Genomic DNA, 24,014 nt, shown 5'->3' on the forward strand with positions numbered 1-24,014 from the left:
GCAGACTGGTTCTGTTCCTACACTTGTTGATCCTGAGTCTTCAGAAATTAGCCCGGGGTGCTTGGAGGGTCTTGGATGAGTTTTGATCCCTTCCAATGTCCCAGGTGAATGTGACCTGGGATCAGGCAGTGTGTTTTACACAGAGTCAGTTTGTGGCAGGGAGAACTCTCTGCAGGGTCTGCTTCTTACCTGGCTTGTAGCCAGGGGATGGGTGTTCACCCCTCTGTACCAAACATTACTTCTCCTCCTCCTTTGCCTGGAGGGAAGAATGTGCAATCCTGGCCACAACAAGTGAGTCTGGGCTGTGCACCCTGCAGAGCCTGAGTTAATTTTCTGCACAGCTGCTGGGTTGGGCTTTCCTTTCTTCTCCCCCAGCCTTGTTAACTTCTCCTTAGACCTGAGATAATGGAACAATAGTGCCATCTTTATCTTACCCAAGTTCCTGTCAGGAGTCTGGGAAGTGGGGTGGGCTTTGGTGCAGTAACATCTCTGCAGTTTGCTGCAATGGGCAAAGCCCTGGGGTGATTGTAAGGGAGTTTGAGCCATTAATTATTTTGATCTCTCAGAAGGAGCACAAGTCTGATGAGGAGCAGTTGGGGGCTCAGGAGGGACCTTCTCACTCTCTACAGCTCCCTGACAGGTTAGAGCCAGGCAAAAAGGAAACAGCCTCAAGTTGTGCCAGAAGGGGTTTTGACTGGATATTAGGAAAAATTCTTCATTGAAAGAGTTGTCAGGCATTGGCACAGGCAGCCCAGGGAATTTAAAAGGTAGGTAGGTGTGGTGCTTAGGAATAGTTCTTCCTTAGTCTCTGATTTATGGAAGCTTCCGTGGGACTATTTTCTGTTTCTCTCCCTCCTGGAAGCTCCTGGCCATTTTCAGGACCAGCAGGAGAACTTCAGGACTCATCCATTACTCCCATATCTGCTGAGTGCATTTATTGATTCCCAGCTCTCTGATCTGGTTATTATGAGTCTCTGAGCAGCAGGGGTCACTGCCCCTTAATGAGGGGAACTTTACCTTGATGAATCTCTGTGGCTGTTGATCTATTGCCCTGAATAGAGAAACCTGAATTAAATGTGCAGCTAAAATTGCATTGAAATGTGTGAATTCCTGCTCTGGAAGGAAGGGCAGAGGCATAGCCCAAAGGATGCTGGAAAATGTAAAGTCCTTGGGAATCCTGCAGCTGGAGGTGTCAGAGCTGGTGCCAAGGGGAGGTGCAAAGCAAGCTCAGAAGGTAAAGGAGGAGCCATCAGTGAAGTTGCACTGGCCAAAGACAGATCAATTTATTAATGATAGCATTTTTACACTCATAAATACTTCAAGGCAGCTTATACCAAAGGAAGGGTTCCCCTACACCCTCACTTCTGGGACAGCACAGGAGCTGTGCTGGCCAGGGAGGTGCAGGGCAAGGCAGGAGGGTCAGGAACTGTCAGAACACCAAGTCTCTGCACAGGGCCTGCAAAGGCAGCAGCAGAGCAGGCTGCTCTGAGTTCTGCCTCTCCTCAAGCAGGGAATGCTGCCTTTCCAGGCTCTTGCACTCAGGGATGAGGCTGGGAGGGTTGGCATGAGCCATGCAGGGATGAGTCATCAGAAGAAAACAGGCTTTCAGTCAATATACAGAATTTTCTCTACAGGTTACCATGCTGACAGGATTGGCAATGCTCTGTATTCAGCAGCTGAAACATCAATCTGAAGCAGTGGAAACACTTTTTCTGTATGGCTACACTGCACTGCTCCTTGTCTAACTGGGAATGTGCTGGAGCTGCTAATTAAAAAATTAAACACATCTTAATCAGGATGTGATGCCCATTGTAAACATTTACTGTTGTGGAAAACCTGCCAGTTTAGTTAAATTGCATTGGACTGCAGAGAGAGCTGCCTCTTCCACACATCCAAATTCCCCTCAAACATGCAAATATCTGTGGAGTTAAAGTCTATATAAAGATCTATGTATGGTTTAGGTTGCTTTGTATAGTATTTTTTAATCACACCTCCACCAGGTCCTTCTCCTGCCTCAGAGGATTCTCTAGCCAAGCCCAGGATGGGCACACTGAAGAACCTGACAGCTCTTCAAATATCCTGAGAATGTTTGTTGAAGAAGTTTTTCAGTTTTTAAAAGCCTCACCAGACACTGATCTGTGTCTCAGGCCTTGCTGCTGCCCACAGTCCCTGGACCTGAAGGAAGCATTGGCTTTCACCTGTGTCCCAAACTAATACAATTGAGTTCTTCTGTGGTTCCCCTAAATGCCTTTGGGCCATGGACTCCAGGACTGCTCTAATCCTCGCCAAGGCTCAGAGTGCCTGAATGCCAGGAACTCCTGGCATGAGCAAGGAGGTGATAAGGCAGGAGCATGCATGTACAAGACAAGGAGTGTTCCTCAAGGAAGGCACAAATCTGTGACCATTGTCCTGCAGCCATCCTGGGAAGAAGGCTTAGCTGGCCTGTCAGAGTGAGCTCCTCTGAGCTGAAAGAGGTCACACAGAGGTTCAGGACGTGTGCTGGAGGAATGGAGTCAGCAGCAGCACTGTAGCATTCTCATACATGAACCAAAACCAGGGTGGGACAGCATCCCCTCCCTCTGCACCGAGGGGGATTGGGACAGATGTTTGGTACAGCTGGAGGCAGCAATGACCTGATCTGCTGCTGAAGCTGGAGCTCTGCTGCTGAGATGTCTGCACAGATGAGAACAAGCCCCACCCTGACATAGAGTTCTATCACAAGCACACAAGAGCCCTGTCTGCTGTGAGGTGATGATCCAATGTGTACCTGAACACCAAAGCAGGGATCCAGAATTCAGTGCTGGCTGGAACAAAAGCTGATACCATTGAGCACTAACCAGCCATCTCCTCCCAGCAGTGCTAGTAGGTGTAGCCTTTGCTGTAGAGCTGTGGAGGGAAGCTCCCCAGGTCTGGCAGGTAGGAGCCATGCTCATCCAGGTGAGCCAGAGGCAGCGTGTCCTCCTCGCTCACCTGCCGCTCCAGCTCCGCCTTCAGCGCCGGCCGCTGCTGCTCGGGGAAGGCCATGGAGAACAGAGCCTCAGGCTCACACACAAACTTGTACACATAACGCTCCCCAGCCACCTGCAGGGATGAGAGAGGGCAGGTGAGTGCTGCAGGCCCAGGGGCAGCACCAGGGAAGGCTTGCAAAAACATCTGCCTGCCCTGAGATGGGTCAGAGTTCTACATTTCTCCTTGTGCTGTCCTCTTGTTTCTCTGCTGCTCTGAGCTCCCCTGGAACAGCTCCTGGGAGCTGGGATGCTGCCAGCTGCCACTCTCTGTCCAGGTAACAGCAGCAGTCCCTGAACAGTCTGTACTGAGACAGTCACACTCCCAGTTATCTCTCCAGGGCCCTGGGTGTGCCACAGACCACACAGCACCAAGCTCCAGGCAGCCTTTCTCTCACCAGAGGAGGGACTGATTATATCTCCTTGAAGCTGCATAAATTCCAACTCTCCTCACTGCAGATATACACAGAAAAATAAAGAAACCATAATTCCCCCTCTCTTTTATTTCTCTGCATTCAGCTCCTTCACAGCTTCTCCATTTCACTACAGCAAAGAGAAGCTGGATGCCTGGCTAGCTCAAGGACATTGTGTAGCACTTCTTGTCTCAACCAAGAGAGGCATCACTTAAAGCATGAAGTTTGTCCTGCTTTGCAAACTGACCTTCTGCATGATGCCTTTCTCATAATAGTAGCGCAGAGATCGGCTCAGCTTGTCATAGTTCATGGCTGGACGGTTCTTCTGGATCCCCCAGAGCCTGGCCACCTGCAAATAAAGCACCAAACTGTGGCAAATCTGTGAACACAGCCTAAGGGAAAAGAATCTTATCCAGCTGCTTCTCTTTTCCTGGGTGGTACCATGATACATGCAAATATTTCAATAATAAACTCATCAAAAATTCAGCAGCTTTTAAACGTGAGTAGAACTCAAGCATTCTGTATCACACAGAAATTCTGGCCATTAGAGCTCATTTGCTGTCACCCCTGCTCTTCACTCTCCAGTACTCTTGAATTGGGAGGATGCTGCAGGGCTGCTTTATCCTGTGTTACACTTCATCTTCAAGGGCCCCATGTTTATCAGGAGCATGAGGGAACACTCTGGGAGAGACCTGTGCCTTCCTACTCCTACACGATTTTCAGCTTTATCCATGAGGCTCAAAAGTCTGTTGTAAGCAAATGTCAAACTGAAAGTGCCCATAAATTTTGACATGCAGCAAGAACAGTGCTAAATGCAGCTCTAACTGGAATAAGATATGAACAGATATTATGGACACTTCTCTCAGATACTGTCAAGTATCACTGTTTGTTTTGGCAGCGTTTGAAATTACACTTCAGTGAAAGTAAGTTTGAAATAAAGATGACTAGGACATATCTGCTTCCACATTCTTATGAAAACTTCTGCAATCAGTAGAGGTCAAAACTGCAAACCTCAATGTCAGCAGACAAGACAGCACAGGTCACTGCAAGCTTGAGAGTGAAGTATCCAGGGAAATGAAGGCAGTGAAAAATTCGCTCACTGCATAGCTGAGGTTCTAAACTTACACACAAGCCTTTCTTAAACCTGATACTTGTGTCACTCAAGTGATTTGACCTCTTCTAAAAACCTTGACTTGCTGCAGGGTCTGGTGAGTACCACTGGCAGGGCAGAGGAAAAGGCACTTGAGAGTTTGCAGCCCCAGAAACAGTGGGTGATTCCCCTGAGCCTGTAGAGAACCTCAATGGTTTCACCTCCTCTGGCTCAATGAGCTTGAACTCCATTCCTCTGCCAGTCCAGGCAATGAAGTGGGAATTGGTGGGATTGTCCAACAGGGCCACAAGGAACTGCCAGAGCTGGAGTGATCCCCGTCTCTGGTAGGGGGGTCCTTCCCTGAACCCTCCTCCTTCCTGCTTGATGTCTCCTGCTGGGCAGAACAAACAAGACATTTCTAAGAGAACAGTGCAAAAACCACAGGGGAGAAAAATGGAAAAAAAACCCCAGCACATGTCACAGTTTCACAAATGTCTACCTGGAGTATTTCAGTTCACATAAAACAGTGGCCAATTCTCAAGCCACTCTTCCAAGAGCAGCTCTGATATAAGTCACAATTAAGCTACTCATGCTAGAGGGCCTGGTTGCTGCTAAGAAAGCTCAAAAAATGGGATTCCAAAAAGCTGGGTACAAACACACCTGCAAGAACACAGTGTAATGCAGGCACTAGTCAAGTGGCTGGCTAAGATGAGGAGTAACCCTATCTTACACCAAAACTCCAAGCCTTTCTTTCTCCAACCTTCAAATTTTTCTGGAACAACACAGACATCATCAGTAAAGGACCTCATCTGCTTGTCATAGCTGCAGCCTGAAAGAAAAAGCAACAGCAGCAGTCACAGCCAGCCAGGGTAGGAGCAGAGGGGATTCTGTGCAGGGAAAAGAAGACAGTCCCTGCATTTCTTACCTAATGTGTCTTCTGGATTTGAATGGCTTGGGTAACTCTCAGCATTCATGTACATGGAAGGACAGTCAGGAACATCTACAGAACAATTAACAAACTCATTTATTTGAACAACACAGGTGGCAGAATTATCTTGCTCTGCAAGCTGGGTGCAGCTGTCTAACCCAGGCCCTCCTAAAGGGTTAGACTGTCAGAATGGTGATTACAACTTCATTTGCATTACCCTTCCAAGCATGAATTAGACTAATAAGTTTTTGTGGTACTATCACCCATCCTCAATGTAACCAGGATATCCATCCAATCACCTCTACATCACTTTTATACAAAATCATGGGCAATAGGCTAAATCTGAGCCTCTCTCCCATCTTAGTTGAAGATAATTGCGCACTTTGCTGTTCTCCCAGGTAAGAAGGCATTACATTTTCCCAGGGGAACTATGATGATGTAAATGGAGAGCAGTAGCATCTGAATGTTTCTGCAGACAATCTCCCAAATGTCATTTCAGGTGTCTCCAGCCTCCCTGGCTTTTCCACATCATGATGGGGCATTCTCACAGTTTAGAAAATATAAAAGAAAAAGAGCCTTTATTAAAAACAAGCAGGAAGTCTTTTCCTGGTTCTGTGTGTAGTGTACAACACTGTCTGTGCACTGCAGTTTGTGTCTTCTGTATCTTGTGTTTTCTGACTCAAATTTACTGAACACAGCTGAAACAGGAGCTGGAACTGGGAGCTTTGGAAAGGTTTAACTTGCACTTCCCTCTCACACCTTGTTTGCTTCCAGCAGGTATTTTTGCTGATGCTAAGGGAAGAGAACTCTGAGCTGACAGACTGGGTGTTATTACAATCATAAACTACTCTCACTAAAAGCACATTCCCATCTTCTGGGCTTGCACATTTTCTGAACAGAAGGACCCAGTGAAATTGTAATACCAATATCACCACAGTGATACCCTCACAGGAGCTTTTCATTTTTGTGTTTATTTCTGCTAAAGGAAACAATTAAAGATATCCATTAAAATACCAGGAAACCAGAAGTATCATTCCCTCTGGAAGAGGGTATTATGATCTCAAGGTAGTGAGTCTTTGGACAGAAAAAATAAGATTTATCCCTTGTGGAAAAATAAGAGGATCCTGGTGGATCTGCCATCTGGAGAGCTGTTTTTGGCATTATAGATTTTTTTCTCATCATCCCCTGAAATCTCTCTTCTCTGAGCCTTGTTTCCATGGGAAGCAGCAGCTGGAAGCTGATCCAAGGGACCCCAAGCAGCACCCTGACACTGAGCTGAGCCCACCCTGAGCCCCTTTCCTCTGCCAGTGCTCAGAGAGGCCTTCTGCTGCAAGGATCCAAGAGAGCTTTTCTGTACAAGCTCCAACATATTTGATTCCTTCCTTTCTGCTGCCTTTTACAGCCTGTTTTCAGTATGATTTCTTCACAGCTGACCTCTCATTTTCTGCAACCCTGCAGCTCAAAAATACCCCTGAAGACAAAAAAAATCTCTGTGAAACTGGAAACAGCCTTTTCTTCATTTCTGATGGTGTCAGTGGGCTAAGCATGAATTTTGAGTCTCTTTATTGGCTTCTTACTCCCTTTGGGGGGAAAAAACCCATGCTTTAATCTAGTTTGAATGGATTTAACATCAACTTCTACCCCCTATCCTGCTAGACTTTCTGGTAAAGACTTGAAAACTTTCTCTCAGAGTAAGGTGAGTGTCCCAGCCTTATCTGGGATGCAGAGTTCCCTGCTACACAGCCAGGAAACCTTCCCAGACAGCACCTGCTCCTTCAGTGCTGTTTCAAAGCTCAAGGACAGCATGTTGGATGCTCACCAAGGATCTGCTCACCCCCCTGGTGCCTGGATCATGCAGGAAGAGCCAGTTCTGCCTACCTGAGTCGTGCAGGAACTCCACCTGCTCCTGCTTCACCACCACAGCTGGGTACTGCTGCCTGCTGCCTGCCTGCCCTGCTTGCTCGTACTGTGGGTCCTGGTGCTCCTGCTTGAAGCCCTGGGGAGGGAACTGCAGGCAGGGCTTGGGCAGCTGGCACTGGTAGGCAATGGGATCTTCCTGGGCCATGGCCTGGGAGGGTGGGAAGGAGTGGCACATCTCCACAGGAGGCTGATACACAGAGCTAAGGAGGGAGAGATGTGAGACAGCTGCTTGGAACCCTCTGGGTTCAGCCCTGGCTCAGGGTTGCTCGAGGGACAGAAACTTCCTCAGCCCTTTCCTGGAGCTGCAGGAGCTCACTCATGGCTGGGACATGTTCCAGAGATGTTCCCAAGGGTAGCATCCACACAGCCCCCACCACCCACAGGCTCTGGCAGGGTTAAGGTTATGGATTCAAACCCCAGGCAGCAGAGGGGGGTCCCACAGGAGGGATCCTGTGCTGTGAACAGAGCACTCCCATCTGGATCTGCAGCCCTTCCTCCCTTAGCCACCAAGGAGGGCAATCCCTGCAAGGGTCTGCCTCCTCCTGGCAGTGCCTCACCTGCTGTCACCGAGGTATCCACGGCTGGATGTGGAGCAGGGGGGCCCTGCAGGGCTCAGGAAGCTGCTGTCCTGCCTAGGGAACTGCTGGAGTGCTGGCTGGAGCAGGACTCCTGGGCTGGGAGACTGTCTGGGCTGGTCATAGGCACTGCAAGAGCCAAACAGATATTGCACAGATATTGCACACTTCAGTTCTCCAAGCAGGACTTGGGGCAGCAGCTGGAACATCAAATGTGCTGTCCCTGTGTCCCACCTAGGCCAGGAAACTCCAGCATGAACTCCCTGCTGCTCCACTGTTCACGGAACAAGAGTGGACAGAATTTGGAAAGCAGTGGGGAGAGGCAGGTGGTAGATGTCAGGATTATCAGTATGAGGATGGCTGAGGGACAGGGGAAATGAAAAGGGAGAATAAAAAGGGAGAATAAAAAGGAGTCAAACCCAGAGCTGATGCTGACAGGCCTGAGCTGCCCAGTGCTGAGCTGTACCCAGCAGGCAGACAGGGCTGCTGTCACACACTCCATCACCAGATAATGCAAAACACTGGATTTCAGCACAGCCCTCTCCCCAGATAATGCAAAACACTGTATTTCAGCACAGCTCCTGTCCCCCAGATAATGCAGAGCACTGGATTTCAGCAGAGCATTTGATTTCAGCACAGTCCTGTCCCCTCTCTGTGAGCCCCCTTACCTGGCATAAAGGCACTGCTCACTGTTGTGCTGGAGTGGCTGCTCATGGCTGCAGGACAGCGTGGGCTCCGAGGGGCTTTGGGGCTCCTTTTTAATCTTAGCAGGAGGACTGTGAAAAGCTACTGCAGGAGAGAAAGGAAAGAGCAGATTGACACTTTTCTTCTTTATGGGGAGCTGTGATTGTCAGGCATTTCCAAATGCTGATTCTCTGCTATGCTAACAGTCCAGCTGCCCTGAATGTGGGACTGGGGATCTCAAAACCTCTCTGCTCATCCAAAACACCAGGGAAGAAAATTTATAAAGTTTCCTTCCATTTTCAGTGCATTGGTCATGGCAAGAGCCCAATGCAGACAAGCAGAGATATTTCTGGGCTTGTCAGAATTTCATGAATAACAAATGTGGGTTGCAGTTTACAGCACCAGGAAGGAGGATGTGGGTGTTTACTTTTTATGCTTTATTCAACCCAGCAGGGGACAAACTTGCTTCCTAGTTCCTCAGAAAGGCTTGTCCTGGCTGCAGGATGGGCTGAGCCTCCTCTGCCTCTGCTGCTGCTCTCAGGAGGTCACTGGCATTTAGGAGAGTAACCCCAGACAGGTCCATAAGTCTGGGCTACTTTTTCAAACTAGGGAAGGATCTGCCCTCCAAATCCAAGCTGTAATCTTTCAGTAAGGCCAGCACCAGCTTACTCCCACCTCTTTAAGTCCCAGACACTGCTCTGGGTCTGGGATGTTCAGCACTGTGACTGCTTTTAAGGATGGGAAGGAACATCCTGATCCATTAACACCTCATATTTTTGATGAGTTTATTTCAGGAGTGACCTGAACCCTTCATGCACCAGCCATTTTCAGGCTGGTTCTCCCTCACATGAAGGACTAAGAGTCCCTTCAGAAGGAAGAGCTGGCTAAAGGGCCAGAAAAGGCTTTGCTGCCTCCCATGGCACAGGACACTTCTGTTGTAAACATCCTTCCTCAAAATTAATTCTCACACCAAGAGAACACTGCCCCTTCCCCATCAAAAACCCAATTCCTTTTGGCTGCCTTTGGTTTCATCCTACACCAGGAAAGCCCATCTTGGCAGCACTCAGAGAGGATCAATACACATCAACAAACCCACAAGATCCCAGAGCCTTCTGCTGTTCCTGGCTCCTGCTGCTCCTCAGACACACCTGGCTCTCATGGCTGCTGTCAGTGGGAGCAGAGGAACCCACCCACAAACAGCTCTGGGCACTGCCCAAAATGACAGAGGGGAGAACATCCTGCCCCAGCAGTGTCCACACACCTGGGAGGATTCAGCTTTCCAAGCAGGGCACTCCTGCATCAGTGCAAACAGCCCAGGCCCGAGGAAGGGCCAGGAGAGAAAAGATTCTTTATGTGTCTGGTAAAGATTCTTTCTGTGTCTGGTGCACCCTGCAGCAGCCCTTCTCAAAGTGTGGGTGTGTACAGCCCAGGTAAAAATGCTGATGGGTCAGGGGGGCAGAAATTGCTCTCTCCAGTACATGAAACTCCATGGAATTTTTAGTGCTAGGAGCAGCAATTCTTTCCAGCCAATTCTTTCCAGCCCCTAACAGCTGGAAGATGCCATCACATTGCACCTGACTGATTGATTCAGAGAAGTGTGGGACCATCCCTCTGCTCAGTCTAGGTCAAAACCAGAAAGAAATAAAATATATGGCTCAGAGAGCAAGCTGTGCTGCAGGGTCATGCCTGGGGAAAGGAGGGAAACAAAAGCAACCAGTAAAATTCAGTTTACATGGGGGGAAATGCCTGGGCTGGGGGGAAAAGGCACCAGAATTTGGGTTTGCCCTTCCCCCAAGAGACACGAGCATCCCCAAGCCACTTACAGTTTTCTGAATGGAAGTCAGGCACAAATTGCTCATCATTGTCTGGAACCTGAGCTGTCAGGAGAGAGAGGGAGAAAAAGAGGGAGGGAGGAGTTAGTTTTGGCACTTTGTACAGCATAATTAGCACTAAGGCAGAAATAAATCTATGCAGGAAAGATCTGAGCTTTCTGCTGGGATGATGATTTTAGTGACTTTAGTTTCCCTTTGGGATTAATGAACACATGGCAGTCCTGGGAGAAACCTTGGGGAGAATCTTACCCATATTTTACAACTTCTAACAATTACTTTTACATTCCTTTTACTGCAGGGAAGGGAGAGCTTGCAGCAGATTGTTGTTATTTCATAAAGCCTGCTGCTGCTAACAGACAAATTTTTGTTATTGCAGAGTGGACAACTCTCAGATTGCACACTCTCAGCTCTAAAACAGAGGTGATGTAGTCAAAATTAAGGGACATAAAGGATGGAAGCCCACTAATCTCAGTCAGTTGAAACTGAGCTAGAATGGACATGCCAAAAATAAACCTCAGGGAGTAACACTGTGCTAACAGAGGGTGGATAAGAATGGAACTGGCCAAACCCTTCACTCTGAAACCACTGCTCCTTCAAAGAACCTGGATGACAACAAACTGGAAATGTCAACAATAGAACATGGGGAACTGAGGGGAAAAAAAATCTAGAAAATTAATTCTCTTAATTATCTTTGAAAAGCAACATGGAAATAGAAGAAATTATGGGGATCATATTGCAAGAAGACAATTTCAATGTTTATATTCACTGGCTACTTCATAAGTTGCAAACCAGGTGTTTTCTTGCTCTCCCCAAACCAACACTTGGAAGAACTGGGATAATTAATCAGCAAATTAATCAGCTAAACCCAGCTCTGGTCTCCTTCCATCACTGCAGGCAGCAGCACTGACCTCCCCATTTCCACATTTCTGGGAGCTGGAGCACTGAACTGAAATTTTCTGCCTAAGGACACCTGGAGTTGTGAATCTGCTCCTTGCACATCACAGGAGCTGCCTGGGCCACTTTTCCCCAAGGAAATTGTTTTTTGTTTGTCTCTGAATGCTGATGCACTTCTGGAAATGATTTGGCTTGAGGTTAATTCAGTTAATGCAGTTACCAAGAGCAGGTTCACACCCAAGAGTGCCAGATCCTGCTAAAAACAGGGCAGAGGAAAACTGGATTTTTAGTGAGCAGGATTTTTCAGTGTGTGTTTCTTTAAGTGCCATCTATATGCAAAATAATTATTTGACTCTCAAAATGAGAAATCGAGTGTTAATTGACATTAATAAAAATATTTCAAGATAACAAGAGATACCTATGACTGAAATCACACAGATATATATAGTGACACATAAACACACACATACAGCTGTACATGTGGTTTAAATTTAATTTAAATTCACTTTTTTGACTGATGCTTTATTTTTAGTTTGCTTCATTCCTAGGTTTGTTTCTCTTTTATTAAAAAAAGTAATACCAAAAACTGTAAATAAATTTAAAAAATAATTAAATGTGATAAAGGAAAATAATGAATAACATATTTAATGTTTTCACTTTTTCTTTGCACAATTCAGGAAGGTGCACTTCAGTGTTCTGATGCCTTCATTTAATGAACAAATGTTGACATGGAGACACAGAGCACATTAGTAAAAAGTATTTTCACCATTCAGGAAAATATTTTGACATATTGGTGAATAGGAAAAATCAATAGTTTGCTTCAAAGAGTCATTTTTTCTTGTTACAAGTCTGGAAAAGGGAACAAAAATGGGAGAAGCCAGTTCCTTGATATGCAGACTAAAATAAACTAGAATGTTAAAACTCATCTTGAATTTCTCAGGGATTTCAGTTGGACTCTGATTAGATGCTATGAGCTATATATAATAATAATAATAATAATAATAATAATAATAATAATAATAATAATAATAATAATAATAATAATAATAAATCATCTCTGCCTATATTCCAAAAAGATGCAGTAAGGTTTGCATTATCATTTACTAATCCTGGCTAGAAGAAAAGCATCTCCTTTTCATGGGCCCAAATGTGACCACAGGGCACTTACAAACTCATCCTACAAACACTCTGCTATGGCAAATATATTGTAAGAGATTCCATGGAAATTCTTCAGATTGGTGAGCTAAAAATATTATCAGCCATGAGAAAATCTAAAATCGAATGTCTACCAAAAATCAGTTCTGAGGCAAACTTATTGGCAGCTCAAATTCTTCTGAGATTTGAAAGAAATCAATCTTGTGCACATTCAGCAGGTCGGTTACACAAGCAATAAATAAATAATATTTATTTTCCTGCTCTGATAAAAGTTACATGAATGATTCAATATTGAAACACCTCCAGGTAATTCCTGCTGCATCCTTACAATCCTTACACTCCTGAAACACCGATCAACATCACCTCAGTTCAGTTTGTGATGAACATAAAATTTTTAATTTTTTTCCTTAATAATCCTACTTAGTTGGCAAATACGTTTTTGAAGGCTTAAAAAAAGAATTATTTGACAAGATTGTGGCAATATTTGAGGAAATAACCCCGCTCAAAATGCCACGCAGATTTTCACATCATTATTGTTAAATATTTTTAAGAACCTAGATCACAATAAGTGTTTCTGTATTTATCATGAATCTGTACTCGAGGGTAAGTTTTGAATTTTCAACAAAAAGAATAATCTGGAATAGAATAGTACTGGAATTAGGGCAAAATCATCGTGTTTAGAACTAGTTTCACTTGTAATTAATGCGATTCCCTGGCATTCGAAGTTTTTCTTGAAGTTCTGAGTCAAAACACCAAACTGAAAAGTATATAAATTCCAGCAAGGTCCCCACAAAGTATTAGATTAATGGAAAAAAAAAAAAGAAAGAAAGAAAAATAAAGGAAGAAAGAATAGAAGCATTTTGTTCCCCAAACTAAAACACTACTTTATTGCTTAAGAAAATATCAACGTTCTGGCAACCCACAAAGATAAGTGACAAATTAGCATCAAATCGAACCAGTTCCAAACAGCCCGAGGGGAAAATTGTACCCAGGAAAGTGGGCGAGCAGCCAAGTTCCATTCATGAGCAAATGCCCAGCACAATGGTGTCATTCAGCGTCCTCATTTACACAGCCAGGCCTTGGCAAGTCTGAAAAAACCCATTTGTGCTGGGAGCCGGGCAAAGGAGCGGGACAGAACTCCGAAACAAGAGAAAGAGGAGCAGAAGCAGCGGGGCTGGGGAAGGAGAGTTACCTTCAGTGAGCCAGGTCTCCTGCAGCTGCCTCAGGTCTCGGAAGAGCTCTGGGGGGACAGGGGGACATCAGCGGGACCCGAGGGGTGCGACAGCGGGACCCGAGGGGTGCGACAGCGGGGACGGGAGGAGGCGCCGGGGGGGATCCGGAGCCAGCCCCGCTCACACCGACCCCGCCATCCCCAGCCCCGCTCACCTTCCGAGTCCTGCTCCGGCTCCCCGGGAGTGCTCCCAGCGCCCAGCACGGCTCCGGCCCCCGGGGGCTGCTGAGGGAGGAGCGGGTCAGAGCCCGGAGCCTGGCCCGGGCGGAGCCGGCCCGGAGCCCCGCCCGGAGCCGCCACTCACCTGCGGGAACGTGAAGGGCACCTGCTGGTCCAGGTAGCCCGTCATGCTGCTGGGGGCTCCCCGCTCTGCTCGGGCATCGGGGGGTACCGGGCCGAGATCCGCTATCGCTGCCGCTGTCCGGAGAGGCGGCGACCGCGCCGCAGCTGCCGAAACTTGGGATGAGAGGCGGGACCGAGCCCGGCAGCCCCGGCTGGGACGAACCTCCGGGACAGAAACTCGGCTTGGGTCGGGTCCGGTCCTGTCCGGTTCTGTCTTTCAGCGCCGGCAGCCCCGGCCCACGCGGAGCCCGCGGCGGAGCCGCCCCGTGCTCGCTCCGAGGCCGCCGTGGGCCCGGGGCCGGTCGCCCATTGGCCCCTGGCTCACGGGCCCGGCTCGCCCACTCCTTTGTTTCATGGAATTTGTGAATGAAGCTCCGTGCCGGGGCACGCCCGCCAATCCCCGCTCGCCTCCGCCGTCACCCATTGAGCAGGGGGCGTGGCCTCTGCCCTGGCGGACCAATCAGATCGCAGGGCCGCGCTGTTCATTCAGCCCCAGCTCCCATTCATAAAAAAAGAACCGAAACCCTGCGGAGTTCATTCATGAGCGGCTGCGCGGGGTCCGGCCGGGCCCGTGTGTCCGGCTGTGTCCGTGTGTCCGGCCAGCGCGGACAGCCCTGCCCCTCCCCGCGCACAGCCTTTCAAACACTCTTTGTGGTCCGTCCCAAACACTCTTTGGGGTCATTCCCAAACACTGTTTGAGGTAATTTCCAAACGCTCTTCACGTACTTTCAGTTCTGCTCGAGGAAGTTTCAACGAGAATGGGAAGAAATCTCACACATCCAACTGCAGCGAAAAGAACTCAAGCCCTGGCTATCAAAATCAGTTTTATTCATGTAAATGTTAAGGGACAATAACATTTTATATCTATATATATATATATAGATATAGACATATAAACCTAGTATTTGGATTTGTACACTAAAAAAGTGGATTTGCTTTTCCAGCTGCCAGATGCTCCTGGGCCATGTGCATGCATCCAATTTTTTTTCCCCCAAATTTCTCCTTTAAAATTCAAAAATGCTATTTAATAATTATTAATCTTCTTTATCCTCCAAAAAAATATTAGTGACAGACAGGACCTGGTGATAATAAGATAATAATTCATGGAATATTATCTCCTGTAAGAGAAAATGGAACTTGACATTTTTCATGTTTTCTCTCTAGCTCACCCCTCCCAGTCTGCTGTACTGCTCTGCTTGCTGTGAAAGGAGTGTTTGTGAAGTTTAAGTATTTAGTCAATGTGTATTTTGATCTTTCTGCTAATAGGCTACAACTGCTCACTGTGTGAGGGAACCTGGCTGACAGTTCTGACAGCAGTGGGAGCAGAACCACACGTGGGAATTGTCGGGAGGTTTCCATCCAACACCTGCTCCCACATCCCCAGACACTGTAGATGAGTCCAATGCAGGAATTCCAACTTGCTCTGCTTTGAGAAGGTCACTGAAGCATGTGAGTTAATCTGAATTTTCAGTTTTACCCAATTTCTTTCTGCTCCATATGATTTGGAGCAGTCTGTTCAGGCTTTTAATCTTAATCCAGTTTTATCTGACAACTGTGAGACAATGTTTATCCTGGTTAGAATGTTGTTATAAAATTTATACTTTAAATGTCTTATGAAGCTCAAGTGTCAACACACACTCATGTTCTGCCCTTTTGCCTGTATCACAGCAGAAATGGTGAGTTTGACACTCAGTTATTAGTGCTACATTTCCAAGAGATAATAGAATAGAAGAGATCTGATTTCAGTGCCTGGTTGTGCTCTGAACTCCAAACAGGATGGGATTTTCTGCTGTAAGATTTGTTTACTCTGTGATGTTCCAATTCCCCACCCAACAGCAGGAACAGGAATGCAGAATTGTGAGGAGCCTCAGGTCTCATTGTAGCTGTGTTTTCACTCCTCTGTCACTGTGCAGAGACTCTCTAGAGCACAAATCTGAAAAGGAGCAGCTGAGGGAGTTGGGTGGGCTCATCCTGGAGAAAATGAAGCTCAGGGGAACCTTTTCACTCTTTCCAGGTGCCTGAAGGGAGGTTGGAGTGAGAGGGGGTTTATCTCCCAAGCAGAAGTGATAGGACAAAGAGGAAATGGTCTCAAGCTCTGCAGGGGAGATTTCCAATGGATATCAGGAAAAATTTCTTCATTGGAAGGGTTGTCAGGAGTTTGAACAGGCTGCCCAGGAGAGTGGTGGAGTCTCTGCCTGGAGTGGGGGTAAAACAATTCAAACTTCACCCTGTTTGCAAACCTGTCAGTGGGGAATGCAGAAGGGAGGGATTCACGCTGCTTTTGGTGCTGGATAATGCTGAAACCTGCCTGGCTGCTCAAACTCAAACATCCTGACAGTGAGATGAAAATCAGAGCTGCTGAAGTACCTGCTGAAGGAACACCAGGTGACATTACAGATATTTATTTACCTGCTGAGCTGACAGATGGCCTGGGCACTGTAACAGTCCAGTCTCACTTGCTGACAGCAGCTTTTCTAATGTTTGTGGGAATTCCTCCCTGGAGTGGGGATGGCTCCAAGCTCACTCCTCAGAGGCTCAGTGAAAGAGTTGTTGGTCTGGGAGAGTAACATCAATCTCTACTTCATAATTGTTTTGGCTAGCTTTCATGTAATATTCAATATTGTTTCAAAAATAGTGCACTACCCTGTACCAGTAGTTACAGCTATCCATACTATGTAGTAAAAAATTCTGATTAAGATCTTTTAGTATAATCATTATCATAATAAATCATTTATTTTTATGTTAATATACTTGATTTGCCATCCTTAATCCTGTGGGACAAAGCTGTATAAAGTTTTAATTACACCTATACAGTCCTTTAGACAGAAACTGCTGACAAAGTCCTGGACTAACTTGATCCAGCAGCACCCAGAGTCCTCTCTGAGAAGAGTTTAAAAAGCCAGATGATCTTTCCTACACCTCATTGCAGTTTGTACCAGCCAGGCAGGAATGCCTTGTTTTACATTTGGTATTTTTTTCTCTGCCAGAGATGTCATGTCAATACTATCAATGGCTTTTTCTATTCCTATGTCACATTTGTTTTCAAAGGCTGGCTAAATATGAGCAATTAATGTTCAGGGTAATTAATTGCCTTCTACTATTTTTTTCCTTGAGGCGTGGAGTGTGTGAAGAGTTCAGATGTGATACATAAACCAGGAGCTGATTCTTGCTTATAAAGTACTAGCAACAAATTTATCCATCAGTGTAACACACACTGCCTGAGGTGTTTCTTCCCTGGACTTACAGTTTATTTTTCTTCATCACCAACTGAATTTTGTGCCTAATCCCCCTCCCAGCTAAGATTTAGCTGCTTCCATTTACTGTACTGGTTTCAGAAAACCCAACCCTAAATTTCAGCTGCATCTCCTGCACCCACAGCAGCTGTGGTTGGTGTAATGCAAAGCTCTCAGACAGAGATGCTGACACAGACAGGATCAAATTACAAATGTCAGTGACACACTGAAAGCTGAAAAAAAAAACCTCTCTGTACTGTAGAATGGAGCATGAACAGACCTGCAGCTTTATAAAAATAATAATAAACAGCTGGATGAAGAGCTCAGGTTTCTCAACATCAGGCATGAAATCAGCCCAGCTGCTCCTCAATCCCTGAGCAGGAATATCACAGCAAGGTGCTGAGGCCAGAATTGCCTTTTGTTTCCAGGCATCTTTGCCCTGGGAGGGGATGAGGGGATGCAGTGCCTGAGAAAACACAGAAATCCTGACACTGTAAACACCTGCCAGACACTCCAAGCACTCAAGTGATTATAATAACTTGAAAGAAGCAAGGCACAATTATTATTTGAATTTGAGACAAATATATGCAAATAAATTAAGACTAATTTTGCCTTCTTTCTAATAGGGTATTAGGTTACTATTACAAAAATAATTCTTTTGGGTGTTTCCTGATTTCCTTTCTTAAAAATTAAAAAAAAAAACAAGTTGGTTTTGTCATTTCCTTTTGATCAGGTTAAATAGGTGGGACATCATCTCATGTTTCTAATATAAAAGTGAGTACCTTAGCACCAAGTATGTACTGTGTTTATTATGGTCCATGTTACTGGGAAATCTTACTAATGTACAGATCCTCTCACTGGGGGAAATCACCTTGTCTGTGTTTGCTGCTTTCCAGTAGCACACACCACAGTGCCATGCACTTTCATGTGAAAAGTCTGAGGGAGGATCAAGCTCTTGCTGCCACCAAAACTGTGGGAAAGACAAAAAAAATCTTCAAAAACATTTTTAGTGTTAGAGAATCAAAGCATTACTTTATTCTGGCCAGGATGTGCAACAGAAATAATTTCATCCACACATTGGATTGTGCAGAGAAAATCATTAATGACATGAATTTAATTAGAATTTTCAGATACTTACACAGTTGAAACCCAGAGAAATTCACTGGTTCAATGTTCATTGGTCCTAAGTCAGGCAGTTCCCAGTATTTGGTTTTTATTATTTATTTATTTATTTTTTATGTGTTGGTGACACTGTGACCTGCCAATGCCAGCTTTGCTGTCCCTGCAGCAGCCTCTGGTTAATCTTGCTCAGGCTGTGGAATTTTGAGCCTGTGCAGCTGATGAGGCTGTCAGTAAAAGCTCTGCCTTTGAAGTTTGTGTGATCTCCCATCCAGTCTGGCTTAGGCCAGAATCCTAATGAGGATTTTCCAAATCAGCATGATCAAGACTGAAAAGTGTGATCAAGGCTGAAGGAGTAATTGGGAATTAAGCACCAGACTGCAGAGGGTGCTGGGCAGGAGCAGGAAATGTGAGTTCTGATGGGTAATGTGCAGGCTGCTCTGCAATCCCTTCCTCACATGTCCATCCCTGAGCAGTTCTGGCTGCTGGAACTGTTTTCCACAGCACTGGAACATGGTCACAAACTCTCCCCTAAGCCTTTTCTTTCCCCTCAAGAATTAAAACGTCCAGTTCTCAGCCTTTCCTCATGTGGCAGCTTTCCAGGCTTTGGATCATCTTTGTGGCCCTTCTCTGGACCCTTTCCAACCTGCCCACATCTCTTTTTTTTTGTATAGCAGGGATCAAAACTGTTCCAGGCATGGGCCGTCAGGTGTTGAGAGGGACACTGCTCTGGCAGTGCTGGTGATGCCCAGGCTGATGCAGCCCAGAATTCTGATTTCTCTGCTGCAGCAGCACTCTGGTCACTCATTTTGCTGCTCATCCCCCAGGAACCTTCCCACAGTTTGGAGATTTCCCCAGCCTAATTCATTTTGAGACAAAAAGCATAGAAAAGAAAGGTTGTGCCCAATGAGGCCCAAAACTGAATCTGGAATAATCAGTCCAGAAACAGGGTGGATGTGATTGGCAGAAATGTAAAGAAGTCTGAATTGCAGGCATGGGATAGTAACCAAAGTTTGAGATGCACAGAATGTCCTCCCAATAGGAAGTTCTCTTTCTCAAGCCTAAATATGTAAATCACAAAGGTGGCTTTTGTTCAGTCTCTTTCCTCAAGAGGCTCTATGGTTGTATGAATTATTTACTTGTGATTTGAAATTTGTGTTTTATTTTCAAGCTGTTGTGTAAGAGCAGGAGGACAGGAGATTTCCACTGGCCCACAGAACTTTACTCATGAGCCTTGCCAAGCTTTTCAACTCCAGGGGACTTCCTGCAGGGCAAGGAAGTGTCTGGGGAGGTTTCTTGCACCTTTGTGGCTCTCTGAGACACAACACAGACTCCAGAGAGAACAGTTTGGTATCAAGTCTTGTGAATAAAACAGTCCTTTTAAGCATTCATGACAGCCACTTTTTATAATGTTCTGAATCAGAGAAGACATTTCAGGCACTCTGTCTACAGGAAGGAAGCAATTATTTTATTAGCACTTTGAGAAATTAAATTATGTGAATTATGGCAGAATAAGTTTAGCAAAATGCTATAATGTAAGAAAACAATTAAAAAGAGTTATATAAGGTTGGGTGGCTTTTTTATTCTGATAGAGTGTGCAGTTAATTGATTGTCACATGGCTATAATGTACCAGGAGAGCTCTGAGAGCAAAGAGAGAGATCTCTGCTCAGGAGAGAAGAGCAGAGAAAGGGCCATGTCTTGTAGTGAAAAGGGAATGGGCTGTCACCCTCAGCTCCTTCTCCCTGTGTGCTGTGAAGGGACAGAAAGGGAATTCCAGGGAGTTTTTCTGTACTTCATTTCCACAGCTGCAAGATCACCATCTGTGCTCTTCATGGCTGCAGGGAGCAGAAAGGCTTCAGGGTTGGGTTCCAGAAATGAGAGAAGCAGGGAGGTTGCTCTGTTGGCACTGGCAATGAAGCCAGGCAGTTTTGTACCAGCCTGGCCCCTGTTCCTGCTCCTTTCTGAAAGTTCTCAACATTCTGCAAACTCTCCTGGGCTGTTGCTCAGATAGTTTTTTTAAAGAAGCTGGAAGAAAATTATATCCTTTCTCGTAAGGCCATTGCACAAAGCATGGAGCTTCTAGCCAGGACAGCAGCTATGTTGGAGGAAAGGGAATGAACCTAGAAGCTGCAAGTTAGAAATCACTTGCATTACTGCTCTGAAGGGTCCTTTTCTTAAAATCTGTGAAGAAAAGTCTTCACTTGCTGATACTCACAGACTTTACACTATGCAGTATCACCTCTTCTGCTTAAGTTTTTAGCCTGGCTTGTAGTTTCACTGGGGTGCTTTTCACTTCCCTGCACAATTATGAAACTCAGAAACAAATCCAAAAACCTTAACTAGTCTGGAGTCCCAGAGAGCATCCCTGAGAGCACTGAGGACACGTGTGCAGCTCTGCAGTGAGTGGGGCTGGCAGAAGAGCTGGGGCAGGCACTGCCCAGCAGAAATCCTGTCTGCATCTGGGTGAGCTGCCAACTTCTGGGCCTCAGTTTCTCACTGCAGAGGGGGAAAGTAGTTTGTGGACTTCATAGACACTGGAGACACACAATGAATCAGAGCCTGCACCACAAAGGGGAAAGTATTGGGTTAAATTCTGCTGCAATGGAGGTTGTGGTGATTAAAATCACAGTAATTACTTTATGATAGTTTGGCACCTTCATTGCTCTAATGGCAGAAATCACAGCAATTTCTCCTTAAATTCTGACTGATACCCCTTAAAACAGAGGTAGTGAAAGATGCACAGGCCATCACTGCAAAGTGTTATGGGTCAGGGAAAAGCCTGGAAGAGAAAACACCTCAGAGCATGGAGTCTGCATTGCTCAGCAGCCAAGAGGGAGTTGCACCTAAGTCATTTGAAGAAATGCCTGTCCTGATTATCAATTTGTGTTTCTAACAGACACAACCCAGCGATGCTTCATATATGAAAACACAGCAGTGTGGAACATCAAAAGTGTGAAGGGAGGACTCTTCAGTGTTAGGTAACTTTTCACTAAAAAATAAAAATAAATCCTTCTTTAAAGGATGCTCATTTTGCTTTGGAAGTGGTGATCTCTCCACTCCACTGTTTGCTGGCTGGGATACAGAGCTTCAGCTGGGGTTTGTGTGGCTGCAGGGACCAGAGGCAAACAGAGAAATAAGAGGAGTGAGGTGCAACCCACAGCAAACAGAATTTTGTCAGGAACACTTCATCATGCAGCTGATCTGGGGCACTGAAATATAAAAAACAACTGAGGTACTAAGAGATAAAGAAGGTGCTAAGTAATTACCCAGCAATAAGGCAGCAGAGAGGAGCTGCACTTGTGGCAGAGTGTGCAGAGCCAGGTACCAAAGCAGGACCCACAGCTGTTAGCAGGTACCAGCAACTTGGGCCATTATGGTTGAGGTAACCACCAATAAAATCCAATCAATGAAATCCCTTTTAAGTTGGTTGGATCAGTGACCCAGAAAATAGCTCCCCTGCAGAAAAGGAAATGATAGTCTATAAAGTGAGAACTCAATGGGAAAAATCTATTAAAGTGAGCGAGCTATAAGGAGACCTTTGGTGTTAACTGAAACCTTTTGGAAAGGAGCCACAAAAAACTGGGAGCAGACTTTTAACCCTTCAGCTGCTGGGCAGGGAGGAGGTGGCAGGGTCACAGAAACTGTGGGAAAAACAAAAAACCTCCAACAACTCCCAGGGTTAGAGAATGAACACATGACTTTATTTTGGCCAGGATGTGCAACAGAAATCATTTCACCCACACATTGCACGGGTTGTGCAGAGAAAATCCTTCCATCACACAAGGTTTTCACTGGGTTTTTCTCATCCTTTTACAATCAAAACCCAGGGGAATTCATTGGTTCAGTGTTCACTGGTCCCAAGTTACACAATTTGCAGTATTTGGTTTCCTATTGATCCCTTCACCTTCCATATTATTTCAGTTCTCATTCCTGATTCTCTCATCTCTCTTTTCCCACTGTCTCACACCATGCCAGGGGTGATGTTTGGAGCTGATGTTCATTCATGGTTGTTATCTTTTGTGTATCTTCTGTGCTGCTCCCAGTCTGCTGAGATGTTCAGCTCCTCATGCCTTGAGTGATGAATCTCTCCTTTGAAAAGAAACTTCAGTTCCTTTTCCCCAAGGCAAAACCAAACAGCACTGACTAAAGTTACCAAAAAAATTTTATATTTTGTACAATTTTCCAGCAATGGGGTGGGGGCTCAGACCCAGCTGAGCTCTCAGAGTGGATTTTGGAGTATCCATAACATCAGGAATCAAACTCCAGGAACAGGCTCATCCCCAAGGCTTTGAGCTGATTTCTCCTGTGCCAAGCAGTGAGTTCACAATGTGCCCAGAATCAGCACTCAGCTTTTTTTTTGTACCAAAGAAGGAATTTAAATCTCAGCTAGCAAGGAATCCTGAGCCTGGGACAGGGCAGAGGGTGAATCTGATGGACCCAGGAGTGCATTAGGAAGGAAAGGGTTTTCTGGTACCTGAACTGAAAATATCCCACCCAACTAAAAAAATTAATCTGTTTTTCATAGAATTCTTTTTTTGGTCCAAAAATCAGCTTTCTGTTGTCTACCTAGAGACAGTATTGATTGATTGCTAAGTCTAGAAGTCAAAAAGCAGAATCTCTGCCTTTTTTCTTCTGATATATCAGTGCAATTTCTGATCTGTCTGAGTAGCTAAATGGGGATCCAACAGTCCCAGGAATGAAATTCAGTAACAACAAAACTGGGAAAAGCATCCTGAAAGAATTTATTAACACAGACCTCTCGAAAATCAGAAAATTCAGAATATGCCATACATTAAATTCCAGATAAGATTAATTTGATTCAATTACTTCATTATTTTTTAAATGCTAGGCCATTCCCATTCATTATCTAAAAATGAAGGTAAATTCAGTGATGCAAAATAAGTCCAGGATCTAGGAAAATTTGTTATCCAGAGCTAGTTCTTGATCAATCAATATAGATTTCATTCTTACACATAAATCAAAGTAAAGAAGCTAAGAATATCCATGTGGAAGTATCACTCAAATGTGTTTTCACATTTTCAATTTTAAAAGTATTGGAAGTAATACAGCAAATCTGCCCCCAGGGACACTTATCCCTTTTTACCTTTATCTTCTCTTGCTACCTCTGACTTTTTTTATTCCATGTAAGTGGAAAAGGGATGGGGAAGAAAGCTCAAATGCACTGAAAGACTGAGTGAAAAACATGTGTAACCTCTGCTCTTTTTAAAAGTGGTGAGAAAAATCCATGGAAGTACAATTTGGGAAAACTTTTCTAAAGAACCTGCCTTGGGACTGGAAGGTCACTCCAGACCTGACATTTCTGCCTGTAGTAACCACTAAAACTGCAGATTCTGAAAGTCTGATAAATCCGAATTTTACCTTCTTTTCTTTGAAAACCCTTCAGTTGTTTGGCCAGGTGGGTTTGCCAGGCAGAGCTTGGTGAGGGGAAGAAGTGAGGGATACATTTGGAGCACTCAACATTTTCGGAGTGAAGCTGCTCTGCCAGACAAACTGGTGTGTGCCAGACTGAAAACACAACGATAGACAAACATAATATGTGTTATACATGAAATTAATTTTAAATTCACTGTT

The 24,014-nt window shown here is 45.4% G+C and overlaps 1 protein-coding gene across 4 annotated transcripts; it reads right to left on the reverse strand.

Moving 5' to 3' along the window:
* Positions 1–1,253: 1,253 nt before the first annotated feature.
* On the reverse strand, positions 1,254–14,156 carry ETV4 (ETS variant transcription factor 4). Of its 4 annotated transcripts, none has more exons than XM_033078723.2 (12): positions 14,032–14,156; positions 13,883–13,949; positions 13,689–13,736; positions 10,439–10,492; positions 8,600–8,720; positions 7,914–8,060; positions 7,315–7,556; positions 5,434–5,508; positions 5,239–5,337; positions 4,730–4,902; positions 3,666–3,767; positions 1,254–3,081 (listed from the first exon to the last, which is right to left on the reverse strand). In XM_033078723.2, the coding sequence occupies exons 1-12, from the start codon at positions 14,074–14,076 to the stop codon at positions 2,860–2,862; spliced, it is 1,395 nt and encodes a 464-aa protein (XP_032934614.1). In that variant the 5' UTR covers positions 14,077–14,156; the 3' UTR covers positions 1,254–2,859. The 4 variants fall into 4 exon arrangements, with proteins under 4 accessions (XP_032934614.1, XP_032934616.1, XP_032934615.1 ...); XM_033078725.2 differs by having other exon boundaries at positions 4,730–4,899; positions 5,269–5,337; positions 13,883–13,952; XM_033078724.2 differs by having other exon boundaries at positions 5,269–5,337; positions 13,883–13,952.
* Between the last annotated feature and the right edge of the window lie 9,858 nt (positions 14,157–24,014).

Source organism: Catharus ustulatus, chromosome 23, assembly GCF_009819885.2.
Source record: "Catharus ustulatus isolate bCatUst1 chromosome 23, bCatUst1.pri.v2, whole genome shotgun sequence".
In the NCBI taxonomy this organism is placed as follows: Eukaryota; Metazoa; Chordata; class Aves; order Passeriformes; family Turdidae; genus Catharus; species Catharus ustulatus.